The sequence below is a fragment of the Cebus imitator genome, unplaced genomic scaffold (assembly GCF_001604975.1).
Source record: "Cebus imitator isolate Cc_AM_T3 unplaced genomic scaffold, Cebus_imitator-1.0 Scaffold10, whole genome shotgun sequence".
In the NCBI taxonomy this organism is placed as follows: domain Eukaryota; kingdom Metazoa; phylum Chordata; class Mammalia; order Primates; family Cebidae; genus Cebus; species Cebus imitator.
Window position 1 is genome coordinate 4,335,279 of NW_016107325.1, and position 24,526 is coordinate 4,359,804.

The 24,526-nt window shown below is 37.9% G+C and overlaps 1 protein-coding gene across 2 annotated transcripts in view; it reads right to left on the bottom strand.

Annotated features, from left to right (window-relative positions):
* The window catches only part of PLA2R1 (phospholipase A2 receptor 1), a 144,810-nt gene that overhangs the window by 48,638 nt on the left and 71,646 nt on the right, over positions 1-24,526 (bottom strand). For both annotated transcript variants that reach the window (XR_005203317.1, XM_017547637.2), the window contains exons 12-18: positions 18,220-18,422; positions 14,968-15,113; positions 10,627-10,711; positions 8,311-8,443; positions 7,687-7,722; positions 7,032-7,189; positions 902-966 (exon numbers count right to left, since the gene is read on the bottom strand). Coding sequence is in view for 1 of the 2 variants with exons in the window: in XM_017547637.2 (XP_017403126.1) it covers positions 902-966; positions 7,032-7,189; positions 7,687-7,722; positions 8,311-8,443; positions 10,627-10,711; positions 14,968-15,113; positions 18,220-18,422 (826 nt within the window). In the remaining variant the exon portion in view is untranslated. The remainder of the gene's footprint in view (positions 1-901; positions 967-7,031; positions 7,190-7,686; positions 7,723-8,310; positions 8,444-10,626; positions 10,712-14,967; positions 15,114-18,219; positions 18,423-24,526) is intronic.

Below are 24,526 nucleotides of genomic sequence, written 5' to 3' on the forward strand. Positions count from 1 at the left end.
CCTTGTAGGAGGAGAGGCGTTCTGGTTTTGGGTGTTTTCATCCTTTTTGTGCTAGTGTCTTCCCATCTTTATGGATTTATCCATCTGTCGTCTTTGTAGTTGCTGGCTTTCAGATTGGGTCTCTGAGTGGACGTCCAGTTTATTGATGATGAAGTTATTTCTGTTTCTTAGGTGTCCTTCTAACAGTCTGGTCCCTCTGCTGTAGGTCTGCCGAGGTCCACTCCAGGCCCTGCTTGCCTGGGCATCACCTGCAGTGGCCTCTGCGCTTTCACTGGGACCTGCCATCCTGAGCTGTTCTTAAATGGCCATCTTGGATCGATCTCTGAGATGGATTCTTGCTCTGTCACCCACACTGGAGTGCAGTGACACGATCTTGGTTCACTGCATCCTCTACCTCCCAGGTGCAAGTGATTCTCCTGCCTTAACCCCCAAAGTAGCTGGGACTACAGGTGTGCACCATCATGCCTGGCTAATTTTTGTATTTTTAGTAGAGATGGGGTTTCTCCATGTTGGCCAGGCTGGTCTTGAACTCCTGACCTCAGGTGATCCATCTGCCTCGGCCTCCCAAAGTGCTGGGATTACAGGTGTGAGCCATCTTGCCCAGGTAAGAGGGTAAATTTTATGTTAAGTGTTCTCATCACAAAAATGAATGAATGAGTGAATAAATAATAAATAAATGAATAGGGCAGGAGGAAGCTTTTGGAAGTGAGGGATATGTTTATGGCTAGATTGTGGTGATGGTTTCATGAGTGTATACTTAAAAAAAAACTCATGTTTGGTTAGAGAAACAATTTTATAAGTTAAATATAATGTTTGAAATTGATCGCTAAAATCAAATCCAATCATTCTGCAAATAAAACCCGTCAAATAAAATTAAATGCAAATGAATCTAGGTTCATACCGAAATTCATCATTGACTCTTTCTTCTTGAAATCCAATCCACCAACTTGTAGCATACTTTGATAGCTATTAAAAGAAAGAGAAAAAAGTCAGCATTTATTCCACTTGTTTTCCTTTTTTTGCTATTAAGATTAATGGGGTTGCTGTTAATAGCTTTCTATTCTTCATTATTTTACCCAATTTTCTAAGGAAGAGTATACTAAGGCCTAGTATCACAAGAAAACATGAAACTTCATTATTCTAAAATATTTCCTCCTCATTATGAAGAAAAACTGGAATCAAGCATGGAAAATAATTCTAGTTTCATACAACTTGAAAATTATTTTTTCTAACTCTATAAGGATTTTTAAAGTAATATTATAAATTAAAATAGAAAATTAATTTCCTGACAAAAATTTATTGACTTATCCTCTCAGTGACTTACCCTCTCAGTGATTTATAATTCATTGCATATGTCACATGTAATTGAAAACAATTCAAGATATGAAGGCATGATTAGTATAAAAATACTGAATTTTAGGTATTAGCCTGATTGTTAAGCTTTAAACAGTGTAAGCATTCCTCCGCATCTACATAGAGAGACACAGTATAGGACTAAAGGATACTACAGAATGCCCAGTGTTTGACAACTAGAAAATTATCCTTTTGACGAGTTCGTGTCCTTAGCAGAGACTTGGATGAAGCTGGAAGCCATCATTCTTGGACTAATACAGGAATAAAAAACCAAACACTGCATGTTCTCACTCATAAGTAGGAGTTGAACAATGAGAACACATGGACACAGGGAGGGCATACATGGAACGTGTATACCTATGTAACAAACCTGCACATTCTGCACATGTACCCCAGAACTTAAAGTATAATTAAAAAAGGGAACAAGATTTATATGTATCATCAGGAACACATTTCAAAATATGTACTTCTTAACATAACTTGAAACTCTATAACAAAAAATTGGAATTTTAGATTATAAATTCTATGTTAACAGAGTAATATAGTTACCACCAACAAAAAAGCCCACTTAATCTAAGGTTGTATGAGTAATGTTGTGGTGTTCAGAATAAAGATAGTAAAATTTAGTAAGTAAATAGAGCAACAACAACAAAAAAGAAAATTATCCTTTTATATTTTATTAATGTTACAGCATTATTAATCATTTGGACCTAAGTACAATAAAGTGTAAAATTAAATCACCATGTGCATGTATGTGAACACATGCACACACACACACACACACACACACACACACAATTAAGGCAGATGTAGTACTGACTTATGACCCAGGAAGTTGCAATTCCCTCTTTAACTATGAAAGAGAAAGAGGCAGTAAGGATTTTTCTAAGACGTGTAAATCAGTATACTTAATGGTGTGTGTGTGTGTGTGTGTGTGTGTGTGTGTGTGTTGAACTGTAACTTAATTTTTATATGCTAAAATCCTGTTAATTTGAAGGCATTATATATTTAAATTTGTACTCTCATTTCTTCTGTAAAGACTGGGGAAGAAATTTTACTATACATTATTTTTCCATAATAATTTTAGCTCTCCATACAACAGAACTCAATAGCCCTTTAACGATCTAATTTATAAACAGGTATTTTTATTCTGTAAACAGTATGGCTGTCATATCCACAATTTGAGAATAATTCAAGATGGAACAACTGCAATTTTGGATCCCCGAGGTGTTGTTTTGTGGACGTGTTCTTACATGCTGAATTCAGATTCCCAATGTCAGACTTTGGAATGGGTCCATTGAGACTCGTTGTGAACTCAGTGGGGGAACCACAACAGTTTCATTCAATCTAAAGAGATTTCATGTGCTACAGGACTGAAAATCATGACCTGGATTGTTCGCTGCCCCAATTAAGGACCTCTAAAGAGAAATTATAACCGCTGCATGTTAAGTGGCATATTTATTACCACCTCAATTATGGCATGGTAATCTCCACGTGACACATCACAACCTGTTGTGATATGGCACAGAACTGAACTTCATAGGACAAGCTAGAAGATACCCAGAATGAAACATCCAATATGAAAAGTGGATGTTTGAAATTTTAGCTTAGGAAGGCAAAAGAAAGACTTATTAATATGTATTTGCATAAAGAACTGTGACAGAGAACTAAGTTCAGGGCTTACAAAATGTCATATGAACATGCATTTATAACATCAACTACGTTTTGGTATATACAAATAGCCATTATAGTTAGCGTCATATGGAAACAGCATTTACCAAAAACAAACAAAACGCCCCAGTGACAGTCAATATATTAATCCATAAAGCAATATAAGGAAGAACAACCTGTCACCTTTTAAAATTTTCCCATTAAGAATGACAAAATGATATTTTGGAGGAAGACTAATAGATTTGATATGTATTTTAAAAAGCATTTAGAAATAAAAATTTAATAATAATGGTAATTGCCATTTCAAAATGATAATACTGCATAACAGTGTAAAAATGTCAGGCAAGTGGACTAATTAGCTAGTAGTTTGTGTCAAACAACTCCTAAAATGCTTGCAGCATTTCTTCAGCATTAATGTGATTATCAAGATGGCTCAAAAAATAAATTTACTCTGATCATGCTTTATGGTCTTCTTTTACTCAAAGAGTGAGAGAGAAAACATTGACATTCTTTTTCCAAGATGGAAATATTTTATTAAGATTTTTATTTGCATCAGATTTTTAAAACCATATCTAGTTTTCTTGTTCATAATTAATTTTCTTGACATTGCAACTAAATGTTTTTGTTTTTCACAATTGTAGTCACTGCTCTTCTTAGGGGAGCTATACAAAACACATTCAATTTTAAAAAATATTAAATTACTTATTTGTACTCTTCCTACATTTATAAGAGAGATGTGAGACAAAAGTGAGTGGAATGACCTCTACACATCTTGCTCCTCATCCTGGAATGAAATAATTTTTGGATTGATTGACCCATTCCAGTAGTACATTCTTAGGTATGGGGTTTCTTACTTACGAAATGTGCATGGTTACAATGAACACCACTATCACCACCACCAACAAGTGCCCAAGGTAGGCACAAATTATGCAGAAATAAGAATTTCTTGGGAAGCAACAGCTTTCTTCTTTCTAATCTGACACTGTTTTCCTTTGGCCCCTGCTATAGACTAAATGTTTGTGGCCCCTTAAATTTAAATATTGAAATACTAACTCCCAAGGTGATATATTACAAGGTAAGGCCTTTGGCAGGTGATAAGTTCATGAGGGTTGGGAAGGGCTCATGAATGGGATTAGCACCCTTAAGAGGGGCCCCTGAAGAGCTCCTTTGCCTCTTCCACTATGTAAGGATACATATGAACCAGGAAGTGGGCATTCACCAAACATCAAATCTGCCAATGCCTGGGTCTTGGGGTTTCCAGCCTCCAGAACTGTAAGCAATAATTTTCTGTCATTTGTAAACTGTGTAGTCTATAGTGTTTTCTTACAGCAGCCTGAAAAAACTAAGACAGTCTCCTGGCCCTGTTCTCAGTAGTTAAATCCTATACCTTCCCATAATTTTCTTTTGTAGCGCCGTGGGGAGATCAGTCAGCAGCTTACCCATGAAACTGACAGGGCATTCTACATCAACATGGCCATAGGCTGGGTGACAATTTTGCCATATAGGGCACCATAACGTTTGTCTGATTTGAGATCAGAATCCTCAATTAAATCATGGGGGTGGCTATGATGACTCAAACGGCTCAGCCTGTGGGGTTTCACCCTTCCCTTCTATGGGCGCCATTAACTCTACCAGCCCCACTGGCTTCTCAATTTCCAAAGATTAGGAGATGAATTAAGAGGAAAGGTGAAGACAGAAGATCTACAGAAGTTTCCAACAGAGCTTAGCTCTGCTGGAAAGATCAAAGAAGCCCTTCATTGTTCATGTCTGAGACAGAGCTGGCAGCCATCTTTTGGGGAGGATTTTGGGAGTAGCAGTTTGATGTCATGAAGACATCATGCTCTTACATGCCCTGATACAGCTGTTCCATTGTCACAGGAAGCACCAAGTAGGGTTTTTAAATGACTAGATAACATAGGAATCTAGTCATTAACATAGGAATACCCTGTCTCTACCAAAAAAAAAAAAAAAAAAAAAAAGACTAGATAAGTAAGATGGCCTGGGTTTCTTTCCAAATTCCATCATTTAGCTGCTGTGTAACCAAGTTGCTTAACCTCTTTGAAGTCTTAGCCTCCTCACTTGTAAAATGCACCAATAATAGACTTCCCACAGAGGGTTCTTGGAAAAATTACATTTTAGTACTCACAGTACCTGACACAGTTATGGTAAGTATGGCCAAATATCAATTCTTTTTGGGATGTGTACTTTGCGTGCCTATGGATTAGTTTTCAACCATTCATCTGGTCTCTTGTTATTGCCTTCTGAGGTAAGGGGTATGGTATCTGGCTAAAGAAATATGTGTTTTTGGTCTGGTGAGGTGGCTCACACCTGTAATCCCAGCACTTTGGGAGGGTGAGGTGGGTGGATCACCTGAGGTCAAGAGTTTGAGACCAGCCTGACCAACATGGAGAAACCTCATCTCTACTAAAAATACAAAATTACCCAGGCATGGTGGCACACGCCTGTAATTCCAGCTACTCAGGATAATTTCCGACATCGTGGTATACAATTGAACATGCTCATATTGAACATTATGGTTTTGGCTCGAGTGTTCCATTTGTAAGAGTGGAAAGGTGACAAAATAGTGTATACATTTATGGTGGGGAACATTCCAGATCTAACGGTTGTTCTGCCACTTAGTGTTTGTGAGACCATGTGATTGTTACCTAACTTCTTTTCTTCTTGGCTTTTCCATCAGTATATGATAGGAGTCACGACTTGCTTGTACCTTGTGGGCTGTATGTGCAACAGACAGGATACAGAGACACTAAATCCCCATGAACTGTGAGGAAAGACATTTCTTTTTCAAGGCTAGGATGCTTTAATACAGGGCCTCATTTTCTGGTAAACTTACAAAGATATAAAAAGATGATAGAGCTAGAAAGGATTACTGAAGATTCTGAAATGTGATTAAATTATAGGAAAAGAAAATGGCTTTTTCTTGCTTTCAGAGGTTTCCAGGGGAAAGTTGGAAGTGAGGATTTCCCTCCTTCATGGCCCCACTGTAATTTGTACATGTGCCCTTTTCACTTACTATATCATATCACTTCCACTTTCTTTATCTTTTTAAATTTAATTTATATTTTAAAAATTGACATAAAATTGTATGTATTTATTGTGTACAACATGAGGTTTTAAAGTATATATATCCAGCCTTTTTGAAAACAGAGATTTGCATCTCATACATTTTTCCATCTTTGACAAATATTCCAGTGCCTGACACATACTTGATAATAAATGCTTATTGAAGGAACACACTGAAAAATATGCTATCTTTGCTAGTTTATTTTACTATTCAATAGGTCTTGAATGTTTCTTTCTTACTAGCCTAGTTCTGCAAGGAATTAAGTAGCCTTTCTTTACCTTAAGTTGAAACAGAAAACTACTCCTTACTATTTTCTGTATATTGGTCTTTACAAACTTAAGAATAATGTACTTTTGTAAGATTTGAAACTTTAAAACTGCCAGGCACCTCCCAAGTATTCCTCATCCCTTATTTGAGCTTAATTTTCCTCTGTGGCATTTATCCACTTATTTTTTCCTAATGTACTATATAATTCTATTTACTTGTATTGATTATGGTCTTTCTTCCCAGACAAGAATATAAACTCCATGAAGATAGAGGAATTTGTGTCTGTTTTAATCACTGCCAGAACCCTAATTCCTAGAAAGGTCTTAATAAATATGTGTTGAATGCTTGAATGAACCTCATGAAACAATCTCGACTTACTCACCATTACTGCTAACAAAGAATGAAAAGAAGTGAAATGACAGAGCAGTACAGTAAACATGTATCTCCATGATTTTCTCTTAATCTCTATAACAGGAAGAAAAACAACTCTCAAAGATCTATGGTTTTTACTGAAATTTAAATAAATGTCTGAAGTGAAATAAAAAAAACTATCCCTCCCCACCCCCCACCCCCCTCAAATAAACTTCTTTTGTTCTTTTAGGACAAAAGAAGGTGCTAAACTTTGAATTTTTTATGGTGAGTTATGTTCAAGTACCGCTTTTATTTTGCTGTGGATGAATTCTTGCTCCTGTGCAGAATGAATTGTCAGAAGATCACTGTGTAGCCAGCTACAGACAAACTCGAAGTTAGACCATTCTGAGGCAAAGTTATGAAAAAAGTATTCTGCATTCTGATGAAAGAGCCAGGGTACATCTGAAAGAAAAAGAAACAGTGAAAATAATGCCAAATTGATTGAAAGAGTGCAGATTTAAATAGGTATGCTAAGATTGACCGCAAATTATTGATTTGGTCACTCAGCATTAAAAAAAATTATATATATACACACTCATGAATTTGAACACGCACACATCACACACAGACACACACACAGACACATATGCACATAAATAGATATATAACTTGCTTACTTTCCTTGGTCTGTCTCTTACAAGATACCTTCACTAGTATTAAAAGCTCAGGGATAGATACGTATTATAAAATCACACGTCATAAAAATGATTGAAGATACTAGTCCTTAATCATATTTAATGGCTACATTTATTAATTATTAATTCAAACAAATTAGCTCTAGGTTGACACAAGAAAAGAGAGGCTCGATTTGAGAAATGTAACAACACATGGTATATAGGAGCACTTGTAAGGTATATATTAATAATTAGAAATTCAAGAACTGCAAGGGTAGTTCTTACCATACTGGTACCAGAATGGAATCTTGGGTTTCACATCTGCAAAGTGAAAGCAAATCACTTTGACTGATCTTGCATCTCAAGTGCATTGTCTGTGAATTACTTCAGCTCTAAACACACTGTTTTGTCCTTCATCTTTTAAAATATCATTTTAAAACAGGTACATTGTGCTGTTTGGAATATGTGGTGAATTCTCATACTTGAAGAGGAGGCTCCAGAGAGGCTTCTGATTAAAGAAGGAAGGGCATGAGCACTTGCTGAGGGCCCACTGTGTGTCATACGCTGTACTAGGTGCTTTCACTTACTCATTTTACAAGTATCCCGTTTGCTTTGTAATGTCAAAGTGACATTTCTCCCAGACTGTACTTGCACTATAAATATTCTGCAATATTAGCTGGTTACTTTAGTTCCCAATGAACTAACTTGGCATATTGCATTGGTATTGCTTTCTCTCATTTCCTATAGAAATATTTTTTGCTAAAATAGTGCAATTGGGTTTATCATGCAGGTTGTTGATATGGTGGTTTGGGGTGCTTAAATTTTACTTCTCTGTAATCCTTTACTTGGGAAAGTACTAGAGATTATTAGAAATCAAACATATAGCAAAGATCTTATTACTATTTTTACCTCTTGGGATTTTGCATATCCATTCACGTTTGGAACCACAATGTAAGGGCAACAGTGTTTTGTTTGCCTTATAAACAGCACAGTTTCTCGCATCTTCTCCAAAATAATTATTGTCTAAAAATGAAGAGACAACCTGCAGCAGATAAAGTTCATTATTCCTTACTGATGATCCCCCACAAAGTTTCCAAAGATCGAAAAGGGCATTCCTGTACGTAAGCATTATAGGCTTCTACTGGAAGCTTCAGAAATGTCTAGATGTCATTCTAGTTGAAGGTTGTTTCACATTTGTGAAGAACAAGCTAATCAATATTTAGCATGTTTTTCTTAAAGATGCTTAAAAAAAAACAAGTACGCTACTCCTTTCTCTAGAAGGAACAAATCAAATGAAGCTTTGGTTTGAACTTGCACATTTTTCTAACTGGGAACATTTTCTAGCTTAGGATTCTGAGTAAACTTCTTAGGGACTCAGGGGTGTGTCAGATCTTCGTATTAACTTTGATTTTGATTAGTTTGCACATATGCTAAGCTTTTTGTCTCTAATAACTAGATTCTAAGCCATAGCTAGCTTTAATCAGGAATCTATCAGGTCACTATCCATGAGTGACCACATAACTCATATAATTCATATTACAGGAGTATTAAAGACTCAACCTTCTCAAATATTTAATGACTACCTCGCAGAAGAATGATGGACCACAAGTAAAATTAGGGTAAAAATTTGGAGAAAAAAAAAAAAGGATGTTTTCAAATCCTTTATATTCTTCCTCAAACATGTATACCGTCATGCAACAATTCATCTAACTTAAATATATATAGCCTCAGGTTCAGAAAACGGTGTGATTTTAATTCATTTTGTCCAGCAGAGATTGGTGAGAAGCTCAGCTACTGCTTTATGGCCTTATCTTATTTATTCTGACCCAGATTGTCTATTCCTCTCCAATTACTAATGAGTTTGTTATAATAAATCAAAAGGAAGCCTTCTCAACCTCTATGCAACACATTTTCTTTTTCAAGTGCTATATTGACTTGAACCACCCAGCTGTTCCATGTAATGGCTGCCATTTATGGGGAAAGTTGACCCTGCTATGCCTTTTCTGTTTTCTGAGACTTGATTTCTTTATCAGCAAAATAGATTAGTGGGGCTGAGTGACCTTTAAAATCTCTTCCTACTCTCTTACATACACCTTTTCCTCAACACAAATTTGAACACCATCTTGGTACAGGGCTTTCTCTATTGCTCTTTACTACTTCAAAGTTTGGCTACTGATATTTTGCCAACCATGAGATATTATAGCATTGTGACTTTGGAGTCAGACAACCTGTGTGCAAATCCTGGCTTTCCTATGTATTATTTTAGACAAACCACTTAATAATTCTAATATCCATGACACTGAGTTATTGTAAGGATGAAATAAGATCATGTAGGCATGCATTCAGCTCAGTGCTTAGAACAGTATAAGGGCTCAGTAAACAGGAGTTACATCAAATGCTCACTGCAGGCTCTTATGAGTTTCCCCATTTCACGGGTGAAAGTGAATAATGTGACTTTTCTTGTGCTCTAGGATAGATCCCACTTCAATCTGGGATATTACTTCAGTTTCATCCCTGCTATTTTGAGAAAAATGTGAGAATTACCCATTGCACCTGAAAAAAAAATGCAATAGTGAGTTCTCTTTGTCCTTCACAGAAGTTTGCAAGTGTGAGGATGAGTGAAAAGGAAGACTTTTTTTCTTCTGGAACAACTTGCTGTGATTGAGAAGGTGATATTTCTAAAGCTTGCATTACTGTCCTTTTAGAGTGAAATAAACAAAAAATCATTCTCCAAAATAGTCTCCATTTCACTTTGACATGGGCAAGGTTCCCATACTCAGAAAATCAGGTGCCATGCAGGATAGAGAGGTATAGGGTAAAGGGAGTATTGTGTTATTTTAAAGAATAGCTGCTTCTCTGCCAGAGAAACACTTCATATGGGAGATGGTTTGGGAGACTTTTTTAAAGAGGTTTTTGATTCTTTTTCAGGATGGTTTGGAGAGACTTTTTGGAGGTTTTTAATTCTTTTTCAGGGTGGTTTGGGGAGACTTTTCAGAGGTTTTTGATACTTTTTCAGGCTAAGATTGTACAGTGGCCTCAGAACAATGTGGCTACAAAGATTTCCCAGGACCTTGCCAAAATAATTCTCCTGGTACCAGGGTCTGGCGTAGTTTTGTCATGGGAGCTCTGGTCATCATTTCTAGCTTCTCTTGGTTGGTTTACCAGGAGGTTTCAGGGCCACTTGTTTTGAATCCATCCCTTTTCTCCAGGTTTGAAAAGACTTACAGGAGTTCTATCAGACCATTCCCATGAGCCAGCATTCAGTGGGTTTCTTTTATTAAATCCAATCCAGAACTGCCTTTCTTCTGTCCTGTGAAGAGAAGAAGCAAAAGCTTTACCTTTCCCATCAAATTTACAGCATTATGTCAAAGGTTTGAAAAATATTTTAAAATATTTATGTATGCCGGAAACAGGTGATGCTACTGGCAGGATTGAACAAGTCAACAAGCATTGAGCATTTTTAATGTGCAAAATCCTGTGCTATGACATGAACTGAGAGAAGAATAAACCTCACGTTCTATTTCTCTTGGTTTGTGTGTTTGCTTACAGGTGACATACAGCTGGGGAAAATTCAGCTTTTATTGAGAATATGAGTTTCTCATCAGGAATAACAATTCCTTTCAGTAAGGACAAGAACACGTGAAAAGAAAATTGGTAAGAAATTTTGGAACATCTCTAGTCAAGAGGACCTTTTACTGCTTTACTGTGTGTTTGCTACTTCACTATTCTGTTTATTCTACTTTACTATGCTTTGATTTGTTGTTCTTTTTTAAAATGTTCATGTTTACTCTGAAAGTTAGCCACCATCATTCCCATTGAATAAAAGTTAGCCACCATCATTCCCATTGAACCTACATAGTAGGTTTTGGGTTATTTATTTATTTATTTTTGAGACGGAGTTTCGCTCTTGTTACCCAGGCTGGAGTGCAATGGCCTGATCTCGGCTCACCACAACCTCCGCCTCCTGGGTTCAGGCAATTCTCCTGTCTCAGCCTCCTGAGTAGCTGGGATTACAGGCACGTGCCATCATGCCCAGCTAATTTTTTGTATTTTTAGTAGAGACGGGGTTTCACCATGTTGACCAGGATGGTCTCGATCTCTTGACCTCGTGATCCACCCCCCTCGGCCTCCCAAAGTGCTGGGATTACAGGCTTGAGCCACTGCGCCCGGCCTTTTTTTTTTAATCAACATAAATAATTCTAAATCAAGTCACCCTGACCCTTGGTAGATTAACCTCATTTGTTACCATTGGTTTAGATTTGGCGAGAAGCTCCCCAGAGAATCACCTTCCCTTCTATGAGACAGAGTACAAATGTGTCCACAGAATACTCAAAAAATCAAGTAATAAAGCCTAATTGTACAATGAACCATCTCATTAAGATATTTTTCTGAGAATAATTTTGAAGAATCAAAGATGTAAATGATTCAGATATCAGGACAGATACTTTATTTTCCTTTGTGTAGAGAAGCAAGCCTATTCTGAATAATTCCTTCTCAGATATTTCAGGTACTCCACCTGGATGACACAAATTAAAGTCAAATGCAGCTTAGAAATCCAAGAGATCACTGATGCCCAGTTGGTCACTGTCATGATGACACTTTACATTTAAGGTTGGGAGAAGGTGAGAATGGCCACCTTCAGTTTAAGCCAAGCACATTAATTTCCATGGCACAGGCTGAAAATCCATGTCCCTCTCCCAGTGTTGTGAACTTTTTCTTTCCTCACTGAATTCAGAGTTCTTTGTATTTCCTGCTATATAGTGGCTCCTAGAAGATGAAATGGTATTTACTTTCTCTTCATCAGTTGCCTAAAATAGTATAATTTTAAATAAACACACATGTATGTGTATACGTGTGTGTGTGTGTGTGTGTGTGTGTGTGTGTGTGTATGTGTGTATCTGGTTAATAAAATAGAAAGGAAAAGCAGCATACCTGCCATACCTGATAACTATGAGATCTGGTATGTTTGCTATAATGAAGCATCAGATTTTACTGAATTCCCTGGTAGTCTGGGAATAAAGTGAAACATATACAATTATTGATAATTTTTTTTTTGAGACAGGGTCTCACTGTCACCCAGGCTGGAGTATAGTGGCACAATCTTGGCTCACTGCAACCTCTGCTTCTTGGGCTCAAGTGATACTCCCACTTCAGCCTTTTGAATAGCTGGGACTACAGGTGTGTACCATTAAGCCCGGCTAATTTTTTATTTATTTTTTTATTTTTTGGTAGAGATGGGGTTTCGTCATGTTGCCCAGGCTGTTTTCTAATTCCTGGGCTCAAGCAATCCGCCTTGGCCTCCAAATTGCTGGGATTACAGGTGTGAGTCACTGCGCCCAGCCAATAATTTAAAAATATTTCTTTAAATACGGTTCTCACTCTGTTGCCCAGGCTGGAGTGCAGTGACATAAGCATACCTCAGTGAAACTTTGAACTAGGTTTTGCTGGGACTACAGGTGCGGTGGCCACCACACCTGGCTATTTTTAAAATTTTTTTGTAGAAACTGAGTCTTGCTATGCTGCCTAGGCTGATCTTGAATTTCTGACCGTAAGTGTTCCTCCCACCTTGGTGTCCCAAAGTGCTGTGACCCACTGTACCTGGCTCATTTTATATAGATTTTGTGATCAGATATTGAAGTTCAGTGATTTGACAGATGCTTGGCACTAAATTCTACTAGACATTTCAAATGTGAGAACTTATATAAACAGAAATGACAGTGATATTTGATCTTAGAGCAAACTGGGAAACAGTTTGTGTGGGTTGTCACCTGGCAAACCTCACTAAAAGGCAAGGGCAGAATATGCAAATATGTTTTGCAGGGAGCTAAAGTAATGAAGCAAAGTGTAACTTTGAGCAATGGAGACTATCACCTATCCCTTGGATTTGCGGCCTCACACCTTGCTGATAATCCAATTAGCCAGGAAGCTTCTTAAGCTTTTCTGCAGACTCAAAGAATCTGACTCAGCACCTCTGGTGTGAGGCCAGAAAGCTCTGTATTAAAAGGTGTCCCCACCAAGTGTGATGAGCAGCCAGGTTCCTGAGTCATGGCCTCAGATCAGCATTTCCTGTAGGGACTAGCAGTTCTGTGGTATGCCAATAAGAGTTCTAAAAAAAGGGATTTGTGGTCAAAGATAGTGCTTCCTTCTATAACCCTTTGTGATGTTAATGTATATGGCAAATCTCCAAGATTGTGCATTGTTTTGCAAAATTATTTAACCATAAAATCCTCTTCCTTCCCTGTAGAATGCTGCACAAAACTCACATGGAGAGATGTCAAAAACTCCCAGGTTTAAGGTCATTCTTGTGGATGTGGAAGATGAATAATTTGATAGATGTCACATGTTAATCTTTTTATGGGAATGTGCTACAAGGAAACTTATGGGAAAGGCCAAGATTTTCCTCAAAAAATAGTATGGGATTTTTCTCTGGGATCCAGACAAGTGTTTCATTGAGACTCCAGCTTTCCAGAGCTTGAAGCAGAGTGCCTGTTATTACATTTGTTTTCATTAAATACATATACAGAGCCATGGAGGTCTGCTGATCACAACATCCTCAGAGGCAGGGTTTTGTCTGTCACATCTGTTGAATTCTCTAACCAGCTATGCATGTAACTGTGCCCCTTCCACAGAGGATACTCTCACAATGCAGGCTAACAAGAACTTTCCAAAATGAGAGGCCAAAGTGGGGGATGAGGAGCTCACTGAAAGGAGAGAAGATAACTGTCTTCAATTATTTTGAAAATAGAGAAGATTTGATCTGTATTTGCTCTAGCTCAAGCTGACAGGGGGCAGGTTTCTGGCTTATGAGAAAGCTGCTCTTTGAAACCAGCCTTCAGCAATGGAATGAGCTTTCTCCCAAATAAGAAGCATTCTGAAACTGCAAGGAATTATGCAGACAGTGGATGACCATGGTATGTGGTGGGAGGTAGCACAAGACCTTTTAGAGTTCTTCCAATTTAAACGTGAGTTTCTAACTCCACTGAATTCAAGGTTCTGTAAACTTGCAAGATGGATACAGATAAGCAAAAGCTTGTTTCCCTAAATGAAAACTTAGGAGGTTGGGTTGGAATTTTAAAAAAATTATTGGGGCTCTTTTTTTTTTTTTTTCAAACAATATCTTACATAGGCTCCAATTATATACAAAATAATTAGCAGTGGAGCTGGTAAGAGCCTCTCTGGTGAGGCGTGAAAGGAACCAGGAGCTCTGCCTATGTTGCCCTCATACTCCTGGGGTTCCAGGATTCTTGGAATCCTTCCAAAACACTTTGAAAACCACCGGGGTAGATAATTTCTGAATTTGGCAGGAAAGCTCTACAGTTCTGACTTGAAGGACAAAGAAAAGATTTAAAATATCTAAACAATTGTCACTTTGTTCTTTGTTTTATGAAATGAGAACTTGGTACAAGATAAATGTAAAACTATATATGTATATATATTTTTCTTGGCTTTGGGCTTAACACAAATACTGGAATTTTAAACAACTACTTGGGATGCTCACCCCTAAGAAGGCTTTACTGGGAGATAGAATATTTGACTGTAATTTTTTCATAATTAACAAGTATTTACCAATTAAATTTTGAATGTAAGAGCTCATTCACAAAATTCTCTTCCTCAATATGGGCAAAGCTTGCAAGATGAGCTCCAAATTCTTCACAAAATGCTTCAGCTTCTCTCCATGTTCTTTTCATCAGAACTTTTTCACTATGAAATACCTGTATAGTAAAAGAAAAGAAATTAACATTGTCATAGACAAGGTGAGGTTGTTTAACTCTGCTCAAGAAAATAACAATATTAACATAAGCATCATTATTCTTTATTAAGAGCTTGATCTAGTGAGAGGAAGTAACATTTACTGAACTAGAAACTGCCTAGGCATCATAAAACTATTAGTTACTTCTATCCTCACAACAAATAAACTCAGTTTTATAAATGAGCTTTCTGAATAATTTTTTTCACCTTAAGTCCTCTGTGACTGGCACGTACTTGTCCCACAGTAAATATTTGTCAAGAGATAAATAAAGTCAGTCCAAGAGAGGTTAAGAATTTTAGGTCACACAGCTATAAACTGGCAGAGCTAGGATTAGACCTATGACTCCTTGCTTCCAGAGTCCATAAACTTCCATCCCACCAGGCTGCCTTCTGACAAATTAGAATTAGTGGATTGATCATTACTCTGGCTGACTCAGGGAAAGAAATGAGGAATGAGGCCTGGGATCTAGGGTAGCTCTATTTCTAGAGTCTTTGGATCTTAGTTCAACTGGCAGGTGCAGTGGTTCAGCTGTGTCTAAAATCTCTGCTACTTCTCAGCTGTCTTCATAGTGGCTAGAAGAAGTCAGCTGAATAGAAGGTCTTCTTTTGGCTTTATTTAAGATTGGGGAAAGAGACTGAAGACTGAAGACACAGGGCTTGCAATCCCAGTCCTTTGAACTCTTCTCATTTTTAACTGCCTGGCACTAAGCCTGAACTTTTGTTGCCAGACAGGTACACCTGTGGCCAGCCCTCACCAGACTCTTACTTGCTGAGACCAGAATGAATAGCTTTCCAAATCCTGTGGACCACAGCACAACCTTTCCATCTTTTAAATTATATGTCAAAATTTGCCTCCTTTGGGAACCTCTTCCCAAATCACTCTAAACTCATAAATCCTGCCACCATACCCATCACACACACCATGCATTTGCTGACATATCAGGGTGATATATAGTAGAAAAGGCACCGGACCAGAAGTCTAAAACCAGGGATTTATTCCAACTCTGTCCATAAATAATCATGATCTTGGGCAAATCACTACATTTCACAGGCCTCAGTTTACCCATCTCTGAAGCTTAACTTATTACTTGGTGAGGTCACTTTTGGGCCTATTATCCTATGACTATAATGCAGGATTATACATGAATACAATTTAAATTGAGCACGTTCACAGCTGCTTCATGTTATCCACAAGCTACAACAGTTCCGGAGATGGAGTCTGTCTTCGTTCTGCTCTGCCTGTGCAGAGCTGCTGGGGAGGTTTCTCCCAAGATTTAGTGAACCCCTATTTGGAAAATAAACCAAGACAAAACCACCAAACATTTTTTTAAAGCATATTTAAAAAAATGTATTTCTGACAAGATTATAGGAACTAATTTAAATATAGGACCTAAAGCTGATTTTAAAAATAGAGATTTCTTCACACACACACACACACACACACACACACACACCACACCACACCACACACACCACACACATACACTCACACATACACATATATGCACCTATATATACTCATACAAATCAACTGCATTGATTTGTTTGATCTTTGGGTGTCTTGCAAGCTGCAAAAGCTATTCTTATTAGTAAAATTGTATCATTCCATAATAAAGACTTTATTTATTGGCTTAGAAACAATATGAAAGTATACCATTTAACTCCCATTGAGTGTCTGCCTCCTTCACTTGGTATATGAGCATTATTGACAGAGGCTTCAATATTGCAGGAGGACAGGTCCTCAAATGACCCTTGCTGACCCAGCTCTTCCTCCTTTTCCTGGCAATTCTCAGGCCAAGTGTATCAAGAGTGCAATACCCTGAGATATGGAGGAACTGTCCTTATCCCTCCTAGAACAGGATGTCTTGCAATGCTTTAGCTCAGTGATCCAAGGGACACCTGGGATATAAAACGCAGAGAAGAGAGCTTTGGGGAGCCCTCGGCTGTGGTGCAAATTGGGGCACGTGCAGACAAGATTCCATCTTCCTGGGGCTGTTTTCCTGAGCCTTGGAGAATGACTCACCATGGATCCTAGGCTTCAGCTGCCTTTTGCTGCCTATCTGTGAATACAAAGTTGAGCATCCCAAATCCAAAAATTCAAACTCCAAAATCCAAAACTTTTTGAGCAGTGACAAGACACTCAAAGGAAATGCTCACTGGCACATTTTGGAGTTTGAACTTTCGGATTTGGAATGCTCAACTGGTAAGTTCAATGCAAAATTTTTTTTTTAAATCCAAAATCTAAAACATTTCTGGTTCCAAGAATTTAAGAAAAGGAGTACTCAACCTGTAATAAAGTTACTTTGCCCGTATTCTTGTGTGGGAGTTCTGTCTCACCAGATTCATACTCTGGCAGCCAAGTTTGTGCAAAACCTGCCAGCGCTAGGAACCTATGCAGAAACTGGTCAGGTGTTTAGAATCCTCCCCCAAGAGTGATAACCAGTGCATGGTGATCTTCTTCCAGGGATTAATATTAATGCATGGTATTTCTTTTCTTTCCTTTTTTTTTTCTTTTGAGACAGAGTCTCGCTGTGTCACCCAGGCTGGAGTGCTGTGGCTCAGTCTTGGCTCAGTGCAGCCTCTGCCTCCCAGGTTCAAACAGTTCTCCTGTCTCAGCCCTCTAAGTAGCTGGGACTATAGGCATAGGCCACCATGCCTGGCTACCTTTTGTATTTTTAGTAGAGATGGGATTTCACCATGTTTGCCAGGCTGGTCTGGAACTCCTGACCTCAAGCGATCCACCCGCCTTGGCCTCCCAAAGTACTGGGATTACAGGCATGAGCCATTGTGTCCGGCAAAATACCGTGCACAGTATTTCTGTTTAACAGATAGCAATCTTCATGGGGAAGCCTTCAATATTCCCATGATGTGTCAATTTTTGTGACTTAAAAATTATTTGGAATATGATTGAAAGGATAGAGGCAGGCAACAAATATTGATTAAGCACCTGCCATCTGTCAGGCACTGTTCTGGAAAAAAAGCATCCTGGAATAAAGGAATTTGGGCTGCATGGGTCAAATTAAAATGGTGCTGGTTCTGTTAAGAATGCCCAAGTAACCTTGGTATCACCTTGAAGCAACTGGCCAGACCAGGCTTTGATTCCCAGTGCAAATAGCAGGAGTGAAAGGGCCATCTCTCTTCATGCTCTGCTTTTTCCCGATTTTCAACTGGCTGCTTGCACAAGGACATTGCCTTAAAGTGCCGACAGTCCTTCACTTCCCAGCGACCAAGTGGATGCCTTCCTCGCATGGCCACACAGCCACCACTGTAGCCTAAAAGCAGAAAACAAGCACTTTTAATATCTGATGACTAAAACGTTTTGAGCTTAGAAGAATGCTCTTTAGAGTGCTGAATAATTGACATCCCATAATTAAGCACCCAGACAAGAAGAATCAAGATGAAAAAGAATGCCTTATTGACCTGATTATGTCATTTCTCTTCATCCCTGGAGAAAAGAATAGAAGATGGGAAAGAGAGAAAAGAGAGTGTGAAGGCTGAAATATGGACCTTGTCTGCTTTGTACTCAGATGGCAAATGATGAGGAACTAGGAGCTGTTCCTACCGGGAATCAAAATATCCCCCATAGCTCAACATTGTACTTGGAAATCTCATTGTGAAAAACCAACAATGAAAAGTACATCGTGCTCACCCTTTTACAACAGGATTCAACAGGGGAAAATGTGTGAATAACAGATTCAAGGTAGACCAAAAAGTATACAACAGAAAACCAAACTGTAAACCTTGGAAGGATGAAGAGAATGAGATAAATTCTCTGAATGAGGTAAAGCTATAGGGGCAGGGACAGGGCAGACATCAGGGAACAGACAGAAAGAGAATTAGAGAAAGGCTTTTCTGTGAAAAGCAAAGTACAGAGATTTTCCCTCCTACCTTCATAGTATATAGATTAGGTATGGACAAAACCCCATTTTTTTCTTCATATATGCTTGAACATTTTAGAAGGTAAGATGTATTTTTGCATAGAAACAATTTATAAATTAAGATTCTTAAACTAAATTTTGTCACCAAAATCTATACAACTCATATGAAAACAAAAAATACACTTCAAACTTCAGCGAGGAATAGCAGAAAGCAGTTCTATTCCAAAAAAAGAAATTAAAATGAGTAAGAATGAGCTTGTTTTTTTTCTTGAATCCTGGGTGATCATTTAATTAACTAAATTCACATTCATCAACAACAATAAAAAATTGTACATCTGCATAGCTGCTTTAAAGAAAAGGATGAAGCCAAGCAAAACAAAAACCAATTCCTGGTTTAGTGTGAGATACAGACACACAAACAAGCAATTGTAATAAGTATAATGTGTAAAGTGCTATAGTAAAAGATGTGTTCAAAGTTCTGGAGGAGACATCAGAAGGGGTGATGGAGGCTATCCAGAGATGTCAGTAAAACATTTGCAGGAAGTGACATTTTAGCTAAATTTTGAAGGATGAAAAGGAGAAATGAGTTTTCAAGGCATGCTTATAAAAAGCAAGCGATTATAGATGAAGCCTCTGAAGACTTGTGATGATTCTGGACCTGAACGCTTTTTTAAAAATGTCGTCACTCACTACTCAATATTTATCTTGCTTAATTTCCCTTCAGAAGTAATGGCTTCAATTTTTTCAGATACTGGGTAACTGGCATTGTGCTTGTCATCTATGTTCTGATTGTTTTATGCTCATGGAAAGACAAAAGAGAGGGAAAATGAAGAGTGCAAGTGAGAAGAAAGAAGACAAAGGAAGATAGAAAGAGCATCTCTTTAGGAATGGAATAATTTGCTGAAGAATGAGTGCATGAGTGTTTGCTTCTTCAACAGTCTTGGCTGCACAAGTGTGTTAGGCACCAGCATCACCATGGCAAGATGGTTCTGATCGGGAAGATCCTCCTGGGCCTTTGTGATGCATCAAACTCTCAAAGGTAAAAATGGCCAGTGGTAAAAGAGGAAACACGCTATGTCTCATATAGAAGAAAAGGAAGTCAAGGAAGAGTTGGTGCATCCAAAGGCCATCAGATGGCTCTACTGGCCCAGAACAGCTAGTTGTTAAAGATGCAAGGTTGGGGGCAGGCAAGAGGGAGAGATTATGGTATACAACTACCCCTGCCATGAATGGAGCTTTGCAGGCCTGCAGGTAATTTCAAAATGCAGCTCACAGTCCAGTTGGATCATAAACAATAGAGGAGATGCTGCATGCTCTGTGCAATAAAACTGAACCGGAGAAATCCATGAGAAAGCCCCAAATAAAGTATATTTGTGGAGCTGCTCTAGTTGAAAGAGGAGGGAATACACACATTCCTGCTCCATTCCTCCAGCCCCAGTGAAACCTCCAGTTATTGCACAGCACAGGTAGGAAACCTCATGGAAAGAACTTCTGACTTGGAGAGTGAAATTTGGGGTTCTAGTCCCAGCACAAATCTTTAGTAACTGGAAACTTGAGGATGTGAATTAATCACAATAGGCCTTGTCTAAAATATGTGGACAATAATTTCTTTTTTTCTGTGGATTTTCATGAAGATCAAATGAAATAATGAATTGAAAAGCACTCTGTAAAATATGAAATAAAAACACCCCTACAAGGTTGTTATTATGCATATGGCAACTTTCATTACAAAAACCAGGATTCTGTGGCATGAGTTCTGCCTGCATGTTCAAAGAATTTTTCAAAAGTTTGAATCAGCAAGTTTGAAATGTAATATACTTTTTTGTTGGTCTTGCATTTTGTCTCACTTTCCCACATCAGACAATGATTAAATAGCTTTGGTTTTAGATGCTCTAAGATATTCGACTCATCTTCATTAGTGAAGAAGGAGATGTTTGTGAACTGCTATGAAGATGAAAAGTGCTGCAGGAGTGTTATTGGTATTCTAAAGTGGTTAACTTAATAGAACATTTGACCCAAATTTTGGAGTCTCAGCCCCAAAGAAGCAGTAAAGTGGTATAATAAAGGAAGACCAGGCTAAGGGAGAGATAAACTAAATTTATAAGCCTATATCATGGGTATGCTTGCAAAGCCAAATAATAAGGGTAAGGATGTGGGAAAGAGGGGAGGCAAATTTTCTCTCAGAGAAATTGTTCTTAAATTTGATAATTCACTTCCCATTGGAGAAGTAAAACAATTATTCTCAGTGGTGAGTCTCACATTTCAACAGATTCTCCTTACCTGCCATACCCACACCCCACTCACCCTCTCCCACAAACATGAATGGGGAGACTTTCTGTCACTTAAGATATTCTAATTCATCAAGTTACCTAACCATGCAAAATTAAGTGAGCTGTAAAAACCTCCACTGTCCACCTCTTTGTTCAAATACCTAAAAACAAATCAACCGACCAAACCTCTTTGTGCTGGTTTTTCAGTGCCTCTAGACAATTATTTCACTTGAGTCTGCCTACTTATTTTCTGGTTCCCTCCAACAACTCTTTACATCCTCATCTCTCAAGTTCTCTACCCTCTTACCTTCCCTCCTTCTCCTTTTTCTCTTCTCTAACAAAGAAAGGTGAAGCTCTTTGGGCAGGCAAGGTAAGTTTCCTGCAGTGCTGTGTATCTGCCAGACACTGTGATGGGCATTTAATATGGTCTTTTTCCTATTTAATTTCAGAAATTCTTTGAGGCAGGTATTAGTGCCTGCATTTTGCAGATGGTAAAATTAGGGAACAGAAGCTTAATAACTTGTCAAAGGCCACAAAGGTAGTGGGCTTGATCCAGGATTTGAAACTAGATTTATTTGGGTCTGCTGTGAGACAATATCAAGGTACAGAGTGAGTGGGTGGGTATTCGATAAACAGTTGAATAAATGAATGAATGAGTTCCCCTGAAATCATGCTCTTGTTCCACGGAGCTCTCTCGCATTCCCCGATCATGTTTCTCTCCTGTGTGTGGCCAAAGCATTTCCTTGAAGATCTACTGTCACATTTTTACCTTGCATGACAGTTACTTATATGATGATGAGGAGATATGGAAATGTTCTAAGGGCTCTTGGAATGAGACTGGGTTTATCCTCATTTATGTGGTGGCTCATTTCAGAGCTCTGACAATCCTTAAAACAGATTGGCCTCTAGTGTCTGTTGATGGGACAGGCTTCCTACTACTCCCCACTATGTACAGGGCACTTTGAAGAAAATAAAACTGACTTGCTTTACTGGGATTTTATTTTCCTTGTCACTTGCAGATTTCCATGTGCTTGAAACAACCCTGGAGTCATCCAACACGAGTGAAACGCGCCGGAGGTATCTAGGTCTAAAAACAAAACATTTCACAGACCCTGAGTTACACATGGCTGCAAAGGAGTGATTGAAAGTGTTTATTGTTCTCGATACAGATACCTATGAGCCTCTAATATAACTTGGAAAAGTGTTTTTGAATGTCTTAGCAAGTATAGACTCATCTATTTTCTTTCACCATAGAGCAACCTCCACTTATATTGAATCTTTAATCTAGGTACAAAGTACATTTTAGTTTCTAAGCATTAGCTTCTCCTTGAATGAGAAGCTAATTTATCATCTTTCCATTTGATCAGTGGCAATGATTAGTATGAATGAAAACCATTTTTCCTGTTACACCTGAATGTTTAATTTCTCTTGAAATACCAAGGGTCATAGAGTCCCTTTGTCGTTGTTGCTTTTTAGTAAAAATAACAGGATTTTCTGGTGTTTTGAGAATGGGAAATTTGACATTAAAGAAAGGAAATACAGTTAAAATATAGGTTAATTAACTTTGTAGTCCTGAACTCAAATTGTAAGTATGAGTTTGAACTCAAAAAGTGTTTAATCTTACACACACACACACGTGCGTGCACACACACAGACACACACACTTCCTAGATCTGTCCCTGAAACGGCCTAGAAACAATAACAAACCACAAACAACAAGCACCCACAGGCCCAGACAGTGATGCTGAAATAATATCATCTCCCATCAAAAGAAACCAGAGTTCCTTGAAGCAACGGATGTTTCTAGGTCTGCAGCAGAAATTTATATCTTGTCATACCAGATAGCAAGCACACTATCAAAGACTAATAGGATCACATCACAAGGAGTCAGAAGATATTCCTTAAATAAATTCCCATCACAAAGATGGGGCAATTCGATCATTAAAAAGGATAATTGCAATGGGTTAAAACATATCAAATATGTTTAAAACCCTTACTTCATAGTAATGCTAAAAAAAGAAAAACACCTCTAATGTGTCACTCATGAAGGATGCTAACGAAGAAGTAATTATTTTGAAAACTAGTAAAGGGAAAGAACTAAGCATTTGTTTTGTGTTTTCTATAAAAATTGTACCATGGGGTAACAAAAAAGTGATTACGAGGAATTACCTCTTTATAGGCATATCCCAGCTACAAGTGAAGGAACTCCTAATGAGTCAATGGATCTAAGAATTGATCATCAAAGGTTGCAAATATCACAAAAAGAGAAAAAATTGGACATTATGTGCATCTAGACAGAACACACAACTACCTATGAAATGATCTTTCAAAAAAAATCTGAATTTGATCAAGTCTCTCATTATTTTTAAAAATAAACATGACTATTTTATGAAAAAAAAATAGAGTAACACATTCAACAATGTAGGAAAATTTGTAAGACAAAACCCATTTGCATTAACAAAGGCAGGGGTAGGAGTTGTGGGGTGGGGCAGGCGAGAAACAGATGAAAACAGACTAGCAGATCTATCAACCAATTACAATGCGTGAACCTTCTTTGGATCTTGATTTGAACTAACTGTAAAATACATTATATAACATTTATAAACCATTTAGAAATTTGAGCATTAACTGAAGATTTGTAATGACAGGCAATTATAGTTAATGACTTTAAGGGGTGATAATTGTATTTTATGTTTTTTAAAAAGCAGTCTTTTTTTTGGAAATAATGCTGAAATATTTATGGATGAAACAATATTATGTCGAGGATTTGCTATGAAAAAATATGGGAAAGGTGTGAGGGTACAGATGAAGGAAGACGTCATGAATTGATAACTGCTGATGCTTGGTGATGTATCATAGTGGTTCATTATACTATTTGGTAAACATAATACTAAGCTGAAAAAATGGCGGAAAGGTGATTCCCTTCTAATGTGCTTTTATGCAAGTGAAATGAGTGACAGGAATGATACGAGGGATGAGAGGGACTTTGGGTGGTTGTGATGTGTTCATGTAGGCTCATCAATTGCAGCGAATGTACTACTGTGGCGTGGGATGTGGGGTGGGTGAATATTTTGCTGGTATGACATAAAGAGAGAGGCCTGGCCGAGTTTATAAAAAGCTGTAGGCTTCCTGTTCAGTGGACAATTCATATGGTCAGTCTTTGCTGGATTAAGATTCTGACGTGGGGACCAAGCTAATGGATTCTTTTGTGACAGGCAGGAAAGAAAA